Source organism: Embiotoca jacksoni, unplaced genomic scaffold (assembly GCF_022577435.1).
Source record: "Embiotoca jacksoni isolate LCO1_2020_lvr unplaced genomic scaffold, fEmbJac1.0.p SCAF_78, whole genome shotgun sequence".
Classification (NCBI taxonomy): domain Eukaryota; kingdom Metazoa; phylum Chordata; class Actinopteri; family Embiotocidae; genus Embiotoca; species Embiotoca jacksoni.
The window spans coordinates 798311-811049 of record NW_027185434.1 but is presented as its reverse complement, the minus strand read 5'-3'; the positions used below and the strand labels follow the sequence as shown (position 1 = coordinate 811049).

General features: G+C 45.3%; 1 protein-coding gene across 3 annotated transcripts in view; it reads right to left on the bottom strand.

The window, feature by feature from the left end:
- Nucleotides 1–8752: 8752 nt before the first annotated feature.
- Nucleotides 8753–12739, bottom strand: part of snapc2 (small nuclear RNA activating complex, polypeptide 2) — an 8032-nt gene continuing 4045 nt past the window's right edge. For 2 of the 3 annotated variants that reach the window (XM_069177882.1, XM_069177880.1), the window contains 3 exons: nt 12558–12739; nt 12267–12355; nt 8753–11932 (listed from right to left, as the gene is read on the bottom strand). The exon at nt 12558–12739 is cut by the window's right edge and continues 415 nt beyond it. In XM_069177882.1, the coding sequence (XP_069033983.1) occupies nt 11654–11932; nt 12267–12355; nt 12558–12739 (550 nt within the window). In that variant the 3' untranslated portion in view covers nt 8753–11653. The remainder of the gene's footprint in view (nt 11933–12266; nt 12356–12557) is intronic. The other variant, XR_011179746.1, reaches the window with a different exon arrangement.

Below are 12739 nucleotides of genomic sequence, written 5' to 3'. Positions count from 1 at the left end.
CTCTGGTGCTGCAGTAGTACCAACAGGCTCAGATGTTCCTGACTCAGTGGGACTTGTGGGTTCAGGTGCCAAACTGGTCTCAGCAGGCTGTGATGTTACTGTGTCAGTAGTAATGATTGGTTCAGGTGCTGACGTATCTGCAGGCTCGGATGTTACTACACCATTTGGACTGGTTAACGCTGGTGCTGCAGTAGTACCAACCGGCTCAGATGTTCCTGATTCTGTAGGACTTGTCAATTCAGGTGCCAAACTGGTCTCAGCAGGCCGTGATGTTACTATGTCAGTAGTAATGATTGGTTCAGGTGCTGACGTATCTGCAGGCTCGGATGTTACTACACCATTTGGACTGGTTAACTCTGGTGCTGCGGTAGTACCAACTGGCTCAGATGTTCCTGATTCAGTAGGACTGGTGGATTCAGGTGCCAAACTGGTTTCAGCAGGCTGTGACGTTTCCGTTTCACTCTGAGCAGTTGTTTCAGGTACCAGGGTTGTGCCAGTAGGCTGAGAGGTTAAAGAATCTGTTGGACTGGTTAGCTCTGGTGCTGCAGTAGTACCAACAGGCTCAGATGTTCCTGACTCAGTGGGACTTGTGGGTTCAGGTGCCAAACTGGTCTCAGCAGGCTGTGATGTTACTGTGTCAGTAGTAATGATTGGTTCAGGTGCTGACGTATCTGCAGGCTCGGATGTTACTACACCATTTGGAGTGGTTAACGCTGGTGCTGCAGTAGTACCAACCGGCTCAGATGTTCCTGACTCAGTAGGACTTGTGCGTTCAGGTGCCAAACTGGTCTCAGCAGGCTGTGATGATACTGTGTCAGTAGTAACGATTGGGTCAGGTGCTGACGTATCTGCAGGATCAGATGTTGCTACATCATTTGGACTTGTTGGCTCAGGTGCTGAAGTAGTACCAACAGGCTCAGACGTGCCTGACTCAGTAGGACTGGTGGATTCAGGTGCCAAACTGGTTTCAGCAGGCTGTGACGTTTCCGTTTCACTCTGAGCAGTTGTTTCAGGTACCAGGGTTGTGCCAGCAGGCTGAGAGGTTAAATAATCTGTTGGACTGGTTAGCTCTGGTGCTGCGGTAGTACCAACAGGCTCAGATGTTCCTGACTCAGTGGGACTTGTGGGTTCAGGTGCCAAACTGGTCTCAGCAGGCTGTGATGTTACTGTGTCAGTAGTAATGATTGGTTCAGGTGCTGACGTATCTGCAGGCTCAGATGTTGCTACATCATTTGGACTTGTTGGCTCTGGTGCTGCAGTCGTACCAACAGGCTCAGACGTTCCTGACTCAGTAGGACTGGTGGATTCAGGTGCCAAACTGGTTTCAGCAGGCTGTGACGTTTCCGTTTCACTCTGAGCAGTTGTTTCAGGTACCAGGGTTGTGTCAGCAGGCTGAGAGGTTAAAGAATCTGTTGGACTGGTTAGCTCTGGTGCTGCAGTAGTACCAACAGACTCAGATGTTCCTGACTCAGTAGGACTTGTGGGTTCAGGTGCCAAACTGGTCTCAGCAGGCTGTGATGTTACTGTGTCAGTAGTAACGATTGGTTCAGGTGCTGACGTTGTGTCTGCAGGCTCAGATGTTGCTACATCATTTGGACTTGTTGGCTCAGGTGCTGAAGTAGTACCAACAGGCTCAGACGTTCCTGACTCAGTAGGACGAGTGGATTCAGGTGCCAAACTGGTTTCAGCAGGCTGTGACGTTTCTGTTTCACTCTGAGCAGTTGTTTCAGGTACCAGGGTTGTGTCAGCAGGTTGAGAGGTTACTGAATGAGTTGGACTGGTTAACTCTGGTGCTGCAGTAGTACCAACCGGCTCAGATGTTCCTGATTCTGTAGGACTTGTCAATTCAGGTGCCAAACTGGTCTCAGCAGGCCGTGATGTCACTATGTCAGTAGTAATGATTGGTTCAGGTGCTGACGTATCTGCAGGCTCGGATGTTACTACACCATTTGGACTGGTTAACTCTGGTGCTGCGGTAGTACCAACTGGCTCAGATGTTCCTGATTCAGTAGGACTGGTGGATTCAGGTGCCAAACTGGTTTCAGCAGGCTGTGACGTTTCTGTTTCACTCTGAGCAGTTGTTTCAGGTACCAGGGTTGTGCCAGCAGGCTGAGAGGTTAAAGAATCTGTTGGACTGGTTAGCTCTGGTGCTGCAGTAGTACCAACATGCTCAGATGTTCCTGACTCAGAAGGACTTGTGGGTTCAGGTGCCAAACTGGTCTCAGCAGGCCGTGATGTTACTGTGTCAGTAGTAATGATTGGTTCAGGTGCTGACGTATCTGCAGGCTCAGATGTTACTACACCATTTGGACTGGTTAACTCTGGTGCTGCGGTAGTACCAACTGGCTCAGATGTTCCTGATTCTGTAGGAGTTGTCAATTCAGGTGCCAAACTGGTCTCAGCAGGCTGTGATGTTACTGTGTCAGTAGTAACGATTGGTTCAGGTGCTGACGTTGTGTCTGCAGGCTCAGATGTTTCTACATCATTTGGACTTGTTGGCTCTGGTGCTGCAGTAGTACCAACTGGCTCAGATGTTCCTGATTCAGTAGGACTGGTGGATTCAGGTGCCAAACTGGTTTCAGCAGGCTGTGACGTTTCCGTTTCACTCTGAGCAGTTGTTTCAGGTACCAGGGTTGTGTCAGCAGGCTGAGAGGTTAAAGAATCTGTTGGACTGGTTAACTCTGGTGCTGCAGTAGTACCAACAGGCTCAGATGTTCCTGATTCAGTAGGACTGGTGGATTCAGGTGCCAAACTGGTTTCAGCAGGCTGTGACGTTTCTGTTTCACTCTGAGCAGTTGTTTCAGGTACCAGGGTTGTGCCAGCAGGCTGAGAGGTTAAAGAATCTGTTGGACTGGTTAGCTCTGGTGCTGCAGTAGTACCAACATGCTCAGATGTTCCTGACTCAGTGGGACTTGTGGGTTCAGGTGCGAAACTGGTCTCAGCAGGCTGTGATGTTACTGTGTCAGTAGTAATGATTGGTTCAGATGCTGACGTATCTGCAGGCTCAGATGTTACTACACTATTTGGACTGGTTAACTCTGGTGCTGCGGTAGTACCAACTGGCTCAGATGTTCCTGATTCTGTAGGACTTGTCAATTCAGGTGCCAAACTGGTCTCAGCAGGCTGTGATGTTACTGTGTCAGTAGTAACGATTGGTTCAGGTGCTAACGTTGTGTCTGCAGGCTCAGATGTTGCTACATCATTTGGACTTGTTGGCTCAGGTGCTGCAGTAGTACCAACAGGCTCAAACGTTCCTGACTCAGTAGGACTGGTGGATTCAGGTGCCAAACTGGTTTCAGCAGACTGTGACGTTCCCGTTTCACTCTGAGCAGTTGTTTCAGGTACCAGGGTTGTGTCAGCAGGCTGAGAGGTTAAAGAATCTGTTGGTCTGGTTAGCTCTGGTGCTGCAGTAGTACCAACAGGCTCAGATGTTCCTGACTCAGTAGGACTTGTGGGTTCAGGTGCCAAACTCGTCTCAGCAGGCTGTGATGTTACTGTGTCAGTAGTAACGATTGGTTCAGGTGCTGACGTTGTGTCTGCAGGCTCAGATGTTGCTACATCATTTGGACTTGTTGGCTGAGGTGCTGCAGTAGTACCAACAGACTCAGATGTTCCTGACTCAGAAGGACTTGTGGGTTCAGGTGCCAAACTGGTCTCAGCAGGCCGTGATGTTACTGTGTCAGTAGTAATGATTGGTTCAGGTGCTGACGTATCTGCAGGCTCAGATGTTACTACACCATTTGGACTGGTTAACTCTGGTGCTGCGGTAGTACCAACTGGCTCAGATGTTCCTGATTCTGTAGGAGTTGTCAATTCAGGTGCCAAACTGGTCTCAGCAGGCTGTGATGTTACTGTGTCAGTAGTAACGATTGGTTCAGGTGCTGACGTTGTGTCTGCAGGCTCAGATGTTTCTACATCATTTGGACTTGTTGGCTCTGGTGCTGCAGTAGTACCAACTGGCTCAGATGTTCCTGATTCAGTAGGACTGGTGGATTCAGGTGCCAAACTGGTTTCAGCAGGCTGTGACGTTTCCGTTTCACTCTGAGCAGTTGTTTCAGGTACCAGGGTTGTGTCAGCAGGCTGAGAGGTTAAAGAATCTGTTGGACTGGTTAACTCTGGTGCTGCAGTAGTACCAACAGGCTCAGATGTTCCTGATTCTGTAGGATTTGTTAATTCAGGTGGCAAACTGGTTTCAGTAGGCTGTGATGTTACTGTGTCAGTCGGAGCAGTTGTTTCAGGTACCGGGGTTGTGCCAGCAGGCTGAGAGGTTAAGGAATCTGTTGACTCCGATGTTCCTGACTCGTTAGGACTCGTGGGTTCAGGTGGCAATGTTGTCTCAGAAGGCTTGGATGTTCCCGTATCAGTCTGAGCAGTTGTTTCAGGTACCAGGGTTGTGTCAGCAGGTTGAGAGGGTACTGAATCAGTTGGACTTGTTAAGTCAGGTGTTGCAGTAGTACCACCCGGCTCAGACGCTCCTGACTCTTTAGGACTTGTAAGTTCAGGTGCCAAACTGGTCTCAGATGGCTTTGATGTTACTGTGTCAGTCTGACTAGTTTCTTCAGGTCTCGAAATTTTCTCTGCACGATCAGATGTTAATGAACCAGTTGGAGTGGTTCGTTGAGGCTCTGAGGTGATACCAGTACTTCCAGATGTTAGTGAGTTGATTGGCTCTGTGTTTTCAGGTTGGAATGTAGTGTCTGACTTCCGAGAGGTGTCTGTGTCAATATGTGCAGCTGCTTCAGAGAATGAGGTTTTGGACCACTGCTGACCATGGTTGGAGAAATAATCTTGAAGAAGAAAGGAACAAAGCATTGAAAGCATTCAAGTTTTCTCACCATCTTGGGATGGATCTTTTTTACATTGATAATGACATATGACTGATTGATTCAACTGAGATGAAGTGGAGGACCCATCTGTGGGGTCGAGTGTTGCTCCATCAGTAAGCTGAGTTTATCTGATAGGTCGGTTAGGTGTGGTTACTGATGAGTCACTGCCACTGCACAATACGCACTTATATATCTCAATAGTATACTTTAGTTCCAGGAAGTTTGATTTCCCTTCAACGACAGTGAATGTTAAAGGTTGTTCTGTCCCAACATACCCAATTACAATCTCTCAAACTGTACAAAACGGTATCTGAGTGGTGTCAGTCTATGTAGCTACTACTTTCTAGAAATAATAAGAAACTTGTTCTGATGGGCTGCCGGATCTGAACCATAAAACTATCCATTACGTTTTTTCTGACGTTGTGTCTGTTTATCGAAGGTCCTCTCTGTTGGTCTGTGATTTAAAATCTACATTAGCACATGATGCAGGCGGTCCGGTCCAGCAGATCAGTCCAGGCCTGAGTTTCTATATACCAGTGTACTAAAAATGGGTTTGAGTTTTAATTGGAAAATACTTGTTGATTGTAAGCACCTGATAAAGTATTTTCACTTATGCTGTTAGTTTTCCTTCTCAATCCACTTTACTCCAAACCCATCTCATACCACAGAACTTCAACGACATGCACAGCACGAACACCTTCCAGACCTCAACAACACCTCATGCAAACCTGCAAGTCAAACAAGGTGATCCAACACTTATCAGGAGGCTGGTCGGAAATGGAGAAGCAAAAAGTCACTGAAGTTTTTTTTCCAAATAAACAACTGACCACACTACGTAAACCGCTGCAGGTGTCAACGTCCCCACTTAGCAACTTCTTAAGATTCCTGTGTGGTGCAGGAACAGATTTTCCACCAGCAAACATAATCCAAGCAGCAAATACATTTAATCCGCAACATGCTTCTATTTATATTCAAACATATTTAGACAATGAGGAAATAAAGAAACTTAATAATAAGTAAAAGCAGATGAAATAGCGTACATAAGCTGTTTACAACCATGTGACATGAGAGAGAGAGAGCTGTTTCACATGATGACATTTCAAACATATCTGCTCTGAGGTTTCCTAAAAAGTTTGATCGGAGTATATCAGATGTAGAAAAATGACTCTTCCCTTTCAAGTCACTAAATTTGGAGTAAAACCAAAGTTAATGCATCAATGACCCATTAAAGGGAATTAAAGACATTAAAGTGGAATCCAAAATACAACAACATAAAAATGTCAGTTCAGACCTGTTTATAAATGTATGAGTATAAAAGTATGATTCTTACCATTAGCAGAACATGAGCAGATGAGTAAAGCAGCGATAATCAGCATATGTGAAGAAAATGCCATAACCAGATTACATTCCAGGCAGCGGTGGGTGTCAGTGATGAATGACACAAGATGCTCAAATGCAAACGTTGAGGAGGCAAAATGGCCTTGTGTGTATCAAAGGGCACAACGTAGGCTTGGGAGAGGGTTTTATTTCAGGGGAGTCACTCTTTCTAAAAGTATCTGCCCAGTGTCAAGGTGGAGAGAAACGCCACAGAACACATCTGAGATAAGAGCAGCGACACTGATTTAATGCTCATACACACCTTTCAGCATGTTTCTCCACGATGTCACAATACATCCAAGGTCCACAGTTCAGTCCCTGCAGTGGTGGGGAGACTCTGCCTTATGATACATGAAGTTAGGACAAGCACTTTTTGTGGGAAGAATTGAGTAATGCTGTATTTTCAACACACTGATGATGTTTAACTGTTCACAAAGGTCATCTTTATGGGCCTGTGGTCTACTGGTCCACTGTAAAGTGTATTCGATCTGACAGACTGCTTGTTTCAGTGCCTGAAGACAAAGCCAGGCACATCTTGTTATGACCGTTGAGGTAGAACTCAGGAAGACTGGCAGACATGTGATGTGCACTGATATTGTAAATACGACTCATGATGTACACGCTCTTTTCCTCACTACTTGTAGAATCACAATATTTAAAAATTGTAATCTACAGTATACATTATATAATTTGTCCCTGTGTTGATAACGGGGAGATAAGCATATCACCCCTGATCAGAACATGCTGTTTGATGGCTCTATACTAAACTCTTGCCATGTGAATGATGTGCTGATTTTCTTCTTCAGTTAATGTTTTATAGGCTTCTGCAGCTAAATGCTTATTTGTGTCACTACACATGAATCTGCAGACAGTTTCACAGCTTCAGGAAACAAAATGAAATACGTGACTCGTACGTAATTAAAGACAAAGAACATGAGTTTATAGCTGGCCTGGTTTTACACAGCAGCTTCATGTTGTGGTTGTATATGAATTTAAGGTGGTGGTTAAACACTGTTGGTGTGTCCTCAGGGGTCAAAGGTGTGTTTTTTTCTGCATTTCAACATGGCCTCTGATGTCATACACCTTATCACAGCTCAAACACTGTAGCGACACTGTGATGGTGAGCAAGGCTGCTGCTTAATGCTTCGTCTGAAGTTCACAGGACCCAACCCACTTCCTCAGTGCTAGAGCTCAGTCACACATCTGAGATATGATATGATAAGGTGAGGTGGAGTTGCAGGGTGTGGATGGATACCTGAATAGATTCCCGTCAAACCTCCAACTATATTAGCTTACATTTTCCACTCTGCTGTCATAAACAGATCTGCGAGTTTCCACTGACTTCCACTGTAATAAAGCTATTATTAAACCGACAACCCTAAGATAACAAGAACACTAATCAGTGTGAGCAGCATGCAAAGGCAGGACTCCAGACACTCATATCTAATCTAATAAATATCAAAAAATAATAACTTACTATTGAAAATATCTACAATATACTGTAAATACAAATTAAATACTACATCCATATTCATTACATATCAAATACAGTCATCAGAGAGGTTCCTCACAGCAGTGCTGGAGGCCCAGAAAATGTCTCCATAGTAACAGTGAGTTTCTTATGTGTTCAAATTAAACAACTTAAGTTTTGTCTGGATGTAAAAGTAGCAGCAGGCCGCTGTCTTTAAGACGTGCTTGAAGTTTTACTGACTGATGTGCATCATCTGGCTTTATAGATCAATATCGAGCTGCCTGTCATCTGCACAGCAATGGATATTTAGAATCTCAATAATACTGCTAAGGGAAGCATGTGTACTTTAAAAGGTGTCGGTTCTAGTACAGAACCCTGTGGAACTCCGTTACAAACATTTGAATGTGCATTGTTGACATGAACTGTATGTTTTACAGTGTAGGAAAGGTCCATCTAATGAACAGTAATTTGGTATCAGTAGTAGACAGTGTGGTACACAGAGGATTGGTGGTGCTTCACAAAGTAGATATAGTGCAAAGGAAAGTGATCCACTCTGACTTCTGCTGAACTGACGGTGTGAAGTGTTTTAAACACGTGCTACCGACTAAACAAACACAAAGAGTCGAGAGAATCAGACATGGCAGCATTGCTACTTGTGTTATGTAACATACAGAACTGCAGCTCTGGGACTGTCCTTTTTCTAAAGTTAAAAACAATCAGAAGGAGGAATGATGGAAAAATGGCTCAATGTCAACGACACAAATCTGCAGTGGGAGATTACACAATCAGAAAAGATGTTTCAACGACAATCCAAGGTTGCACAAGACAAACGTCAGAAAGCAGTTGGAAAAACAGCAGCGACCGTACGCTCCCGCCCAACTCCGCACGTCATCTCACACTTTTATATTGTTATGGTGAACACAAACACTGTCATGGAGATTCATCTCAGGTCCACCTCAGACACATCAGAAGGCCTCCGATTGTAACATGTTGGACTTGGGCTCCTGCTAGTACAAAGCCAACATGTGTCAGCCTCCAGTCCTGCGTGTTCTTTAATGAAGCAACAGGAGAAGATGTCAGGCTTCAAGATATTTATTTAACAGCAGCAGAATAACCATTTTACAGAGCTCTGGGTCCAGACTATGTTTCCCTGACAACAACAGAGTATGTGTCAGTTCACGAAGTCTGACCTCCTGACTCTCCCTGACCATCTTCTTATAGTACAGACACCAAAAAGTCATGTGTGTTGATGTGTCCTTTGTTGATTGGTCGAGGTGGGGGTGTTGCCTTGTGGGGACGTGTTTGTTCAGGTCAGTAACTTATTCCTGTTTTATGACTTGGAAGAGATAAGAAAGACAAAAGATCAAACTAGTGGTCATGCCATCAACCGTTACCGCCCGGTAACGGCCTGTGGCCTTGTTATTATATGCGCATCAGCATGCTGACCCCATGCTGACCCCAACAGGATCGCTGGCCTCAGCAGAAACAGCCTGTTGCATAGCCTGAGGATTAATACGAGATTGCATATAAGAAATATAACATGGAATACATACATTGTATTGTTGTAAACATAGCCTAGCACAGAATCGCACAAACAGGAACTGGTCCTCACATCTTAGTGAAGCTCATTTCACACAGCAGCTTTCTTAGCAAAGTGCTTCACAAAAGGAAGAGAAAAAAGGAGAAATGTTAAAAAGTCATAAAAACATGCAACAGACTTTAAAAAAAACACATGAAATCACAAACACTATCTGTCAGGAGGCAGAACACAGGCCTGTCTGTCTGTACCGACCAACGAATGTCTACGGGAGGAGACGCCGCTGCCTGTTTGTCCTCCGCGAGGGACGATGAGACAGAAGTGTCCTCCTAGTGATGGACGGACAGAGGACAGAGATACGTTGGAGCGCTCTGGAACTCCGTGAGGACAAATCTTCAAACAGTTAACAAACAGAGACGATACAAGGAGCTCCGTGCAGAACACTATGATGTGCTGTTTCCAGTTACCATGGAGATAATATCTGGCAATATTCAGGTGGTGATACAACAGGGGATGATATTTTTTTACACACACACACAAGAATGATCAATGGAAATCAGAATCATTATCCATGGAGGTCTGGATTCAGAATCATACTCCAAATAAAAGTGTAAAAATCAGATCACAGGCTGATCCAACTTCTGTGGAGATTCCTGAAGACAAGTCCAAATGAGTCTCAGTAGTGTGTGTCCTCCACCTGCCTGTATCACTCCCTACAACGCCTGGGCATGCTCCTGATGAGACCACGGGTTAGGGTTATATATATAAATATATATATATATATATATGTAATATATATATATATACACATACAGTATATATATTTCCTCCTGAGAAAGCTGTAAAGTGAAGTTACTCGAGTTAGTTCAAAGTTGAAACCAGTAGAAGGTTCTGGTCCAGTGGAGTTAGGAGAAGTGAGTTCAGCAGGACTCCGGCTACATGATCCTCCTCAAGCATAACACACCCACATCTCTGCCAGGGCCAGGTGCATTGTGGGTAACATAGAGGTCCAGTTTTGACAAGAAACAAGAATGCACACAATAGATAACATTTCAGAATCTACTGCACAGATTTGATGTCAATGTCCGTCGTGAGTCAGACATGTCGTAGATGATGATGTCATGTCTTCACGACCTAAACCTGCTACATCGTCTCATGTTGAAAAATATGTTTTTCTCACACTCACGGACATTTATTTATCATTTATGACTGATTAAACTGTTCCTTTCATCGTCCCATATCAACATGTCTGAAAAAATAAAGTTCTCCACTGAAACAGAAAACTGCTTCAAGTTTCTATCGACACTGATTTCTGTTTTCATTTTATTTATTTTAATGTGACAATAACAGACAATTCAAGCTGCTATAAAGGCAAAAGTTCAATAATAGTTTGTTACTTCTATGTTTTTATTTAATTATGACAATAAATGCATATTAAGAAAGGAAATATTTATAACAATGTGCATTGTGGTTTCTTTTTCTTTTATTGTTTCCTCATTTCAAACGTTCTGCACTGAAATTAGTACTTTTTAATCTGAAAATTTGTATGCTGCTGTAGTGAAAAAAATTTCCTCTCTGGGATTAACAAAGTAACTACCTAACCTAACCTAACCTAACCTGACCTGACCTGACCTGACCTGACCTGACCTGACCTGACCTAACCTGACCTGACCTGACCTGACCTAACCTGACCTGACCTGACCTAACCTGACCTAACCTGACCTGACATGACCTAACCTAACCTAACCTGACCTGACCTAACCTGACCTGACCTAACCTGACCTGACCTAACCTGACCTGACCTGACCTGACCTGACCTGACCTGACCTGACCTGACCTGACCTGACCTGACCTGACCTAACCTGACCTGACCTGACCTGACCTGACCTGACCTAACCTGACCTGACCTAACCTGACCTAACCTGACCTGACCTGACCTGACCTGACCTGACCTGAGCAGACATGTCAGAGCTCCACAATCCAACACAGTGATCCCAACATCAGTCTGAGAGCCCTCCGTCCCGTCCTCGTCCCCCATCCCTCCTCCCCCATCACTCCTCCCCCGGCCTCCTGCTGCCATCTAGTGTCCCCACCAGCACAGCTCTCATCCCATCCAAACTCAAACAGCCATTTTGATGTTGTTTCAGTCTTCAGGAAGTTTAATAAAATTTTAAGGCAGCACAATAAAATAATCAGTGAAATTTCTCGGTGCGTCAAAGTTTAATGTCTGAACAAAAGCAGCTGAACAATTAGAACTGAATAAAAACTAAGAAGAAGAGAATGAAGAAATGTGCTGACATTCACTGACCACCATGATACCCGTGTAATCAGGCTCCACCCCCCCCCCCCCACGTACCCCCTCCTCCATCTGGTGGATTATTATATTATTATTATTATAAAACATGGGCTTCAGTAAAGCATACAGACCCCGAACATGTTGAACTATCTACGCTTCAACAGCTCCAGCGGCACCATGAAAGGGTTGAGGGGGGGGCACAGTCCCCCCTCCTCCCCTGGCTGGCTGGATGTGTTGGGGCTCCCTGATTGGCTGTCAGCTGTGTGTGGCTGCGGGTTCCTCCCTCCATTGCCGGTCCCAGCAGGGTTCTGCTGGCTGCCGGTTGGGCTCCGGTCTCGGCCGCTCTGCGTCTCAGCATCCTTCAGGTCCTTCAGCAGGTCTTTGGCCATCTTGGAGTCGGCAGGAGCTGACAGACGGCGGTACACCTGAAACATGGAGGGGGGATCCGGCAGGTTAATACAGAGCATGAGGTGAAATATTTAAAACCTCCTGTACATGCAACAATGAACATCTTCAGGTCTTGGTTCAGCCTCGTGTCTCTGCTGTTTTACAAACCTCCATGTTTGTGTCATTTAGAGCTTCAAACACCAGAACAAACGGTCATTTCATGTTCAGGCTGTTTGGAAACTTCAGAGAATAATGGATTTCTATCTCTGCTCTTCTTTTCTCTCTCTGCTCTCCTGTCACTCTGACCGGTCGATGGTTGATCCAGACCTCTGTTGCTTTAACCAATGAGCAGCGAGATGGTGAGCAGCCTACCTGAATCAGATGTTTGTGCAGTTTGTTGCAGTCCAGCAGGGGGAGCTCTTCTGGGAGGGACATCAACAGGTCCAATACGATCGCACTCTCTGGACGACAGCACACGACAGCACACAACAGGAAACAACAGGAGACAACAGGAAACAACAGGGGACAACAGGGGACAACAGGGGACAACATGAGACAACAGGAGACAACACACCAATAGAGTAATGATCACTGATGGAGCTGGTCTTTGAAAGGATGGTGATGATGATGATGATGATGACGATGACGATGACGATGACTCACCCATCGGAGTGAGCTGACATTCCTCACTGGGCTTCAGGATGCCACCCAGGAACTGGTAGACCCTCTCAAAGTTCACGACCGACTTCACTCCGAAGGTCCGGGGACTGTCTCTGGTGGCGTATTTACTGGTTCGACCGAACTTGGCGTGAAATGCAGCTGCAGGGCCAGAGAGGGGGGGTGTG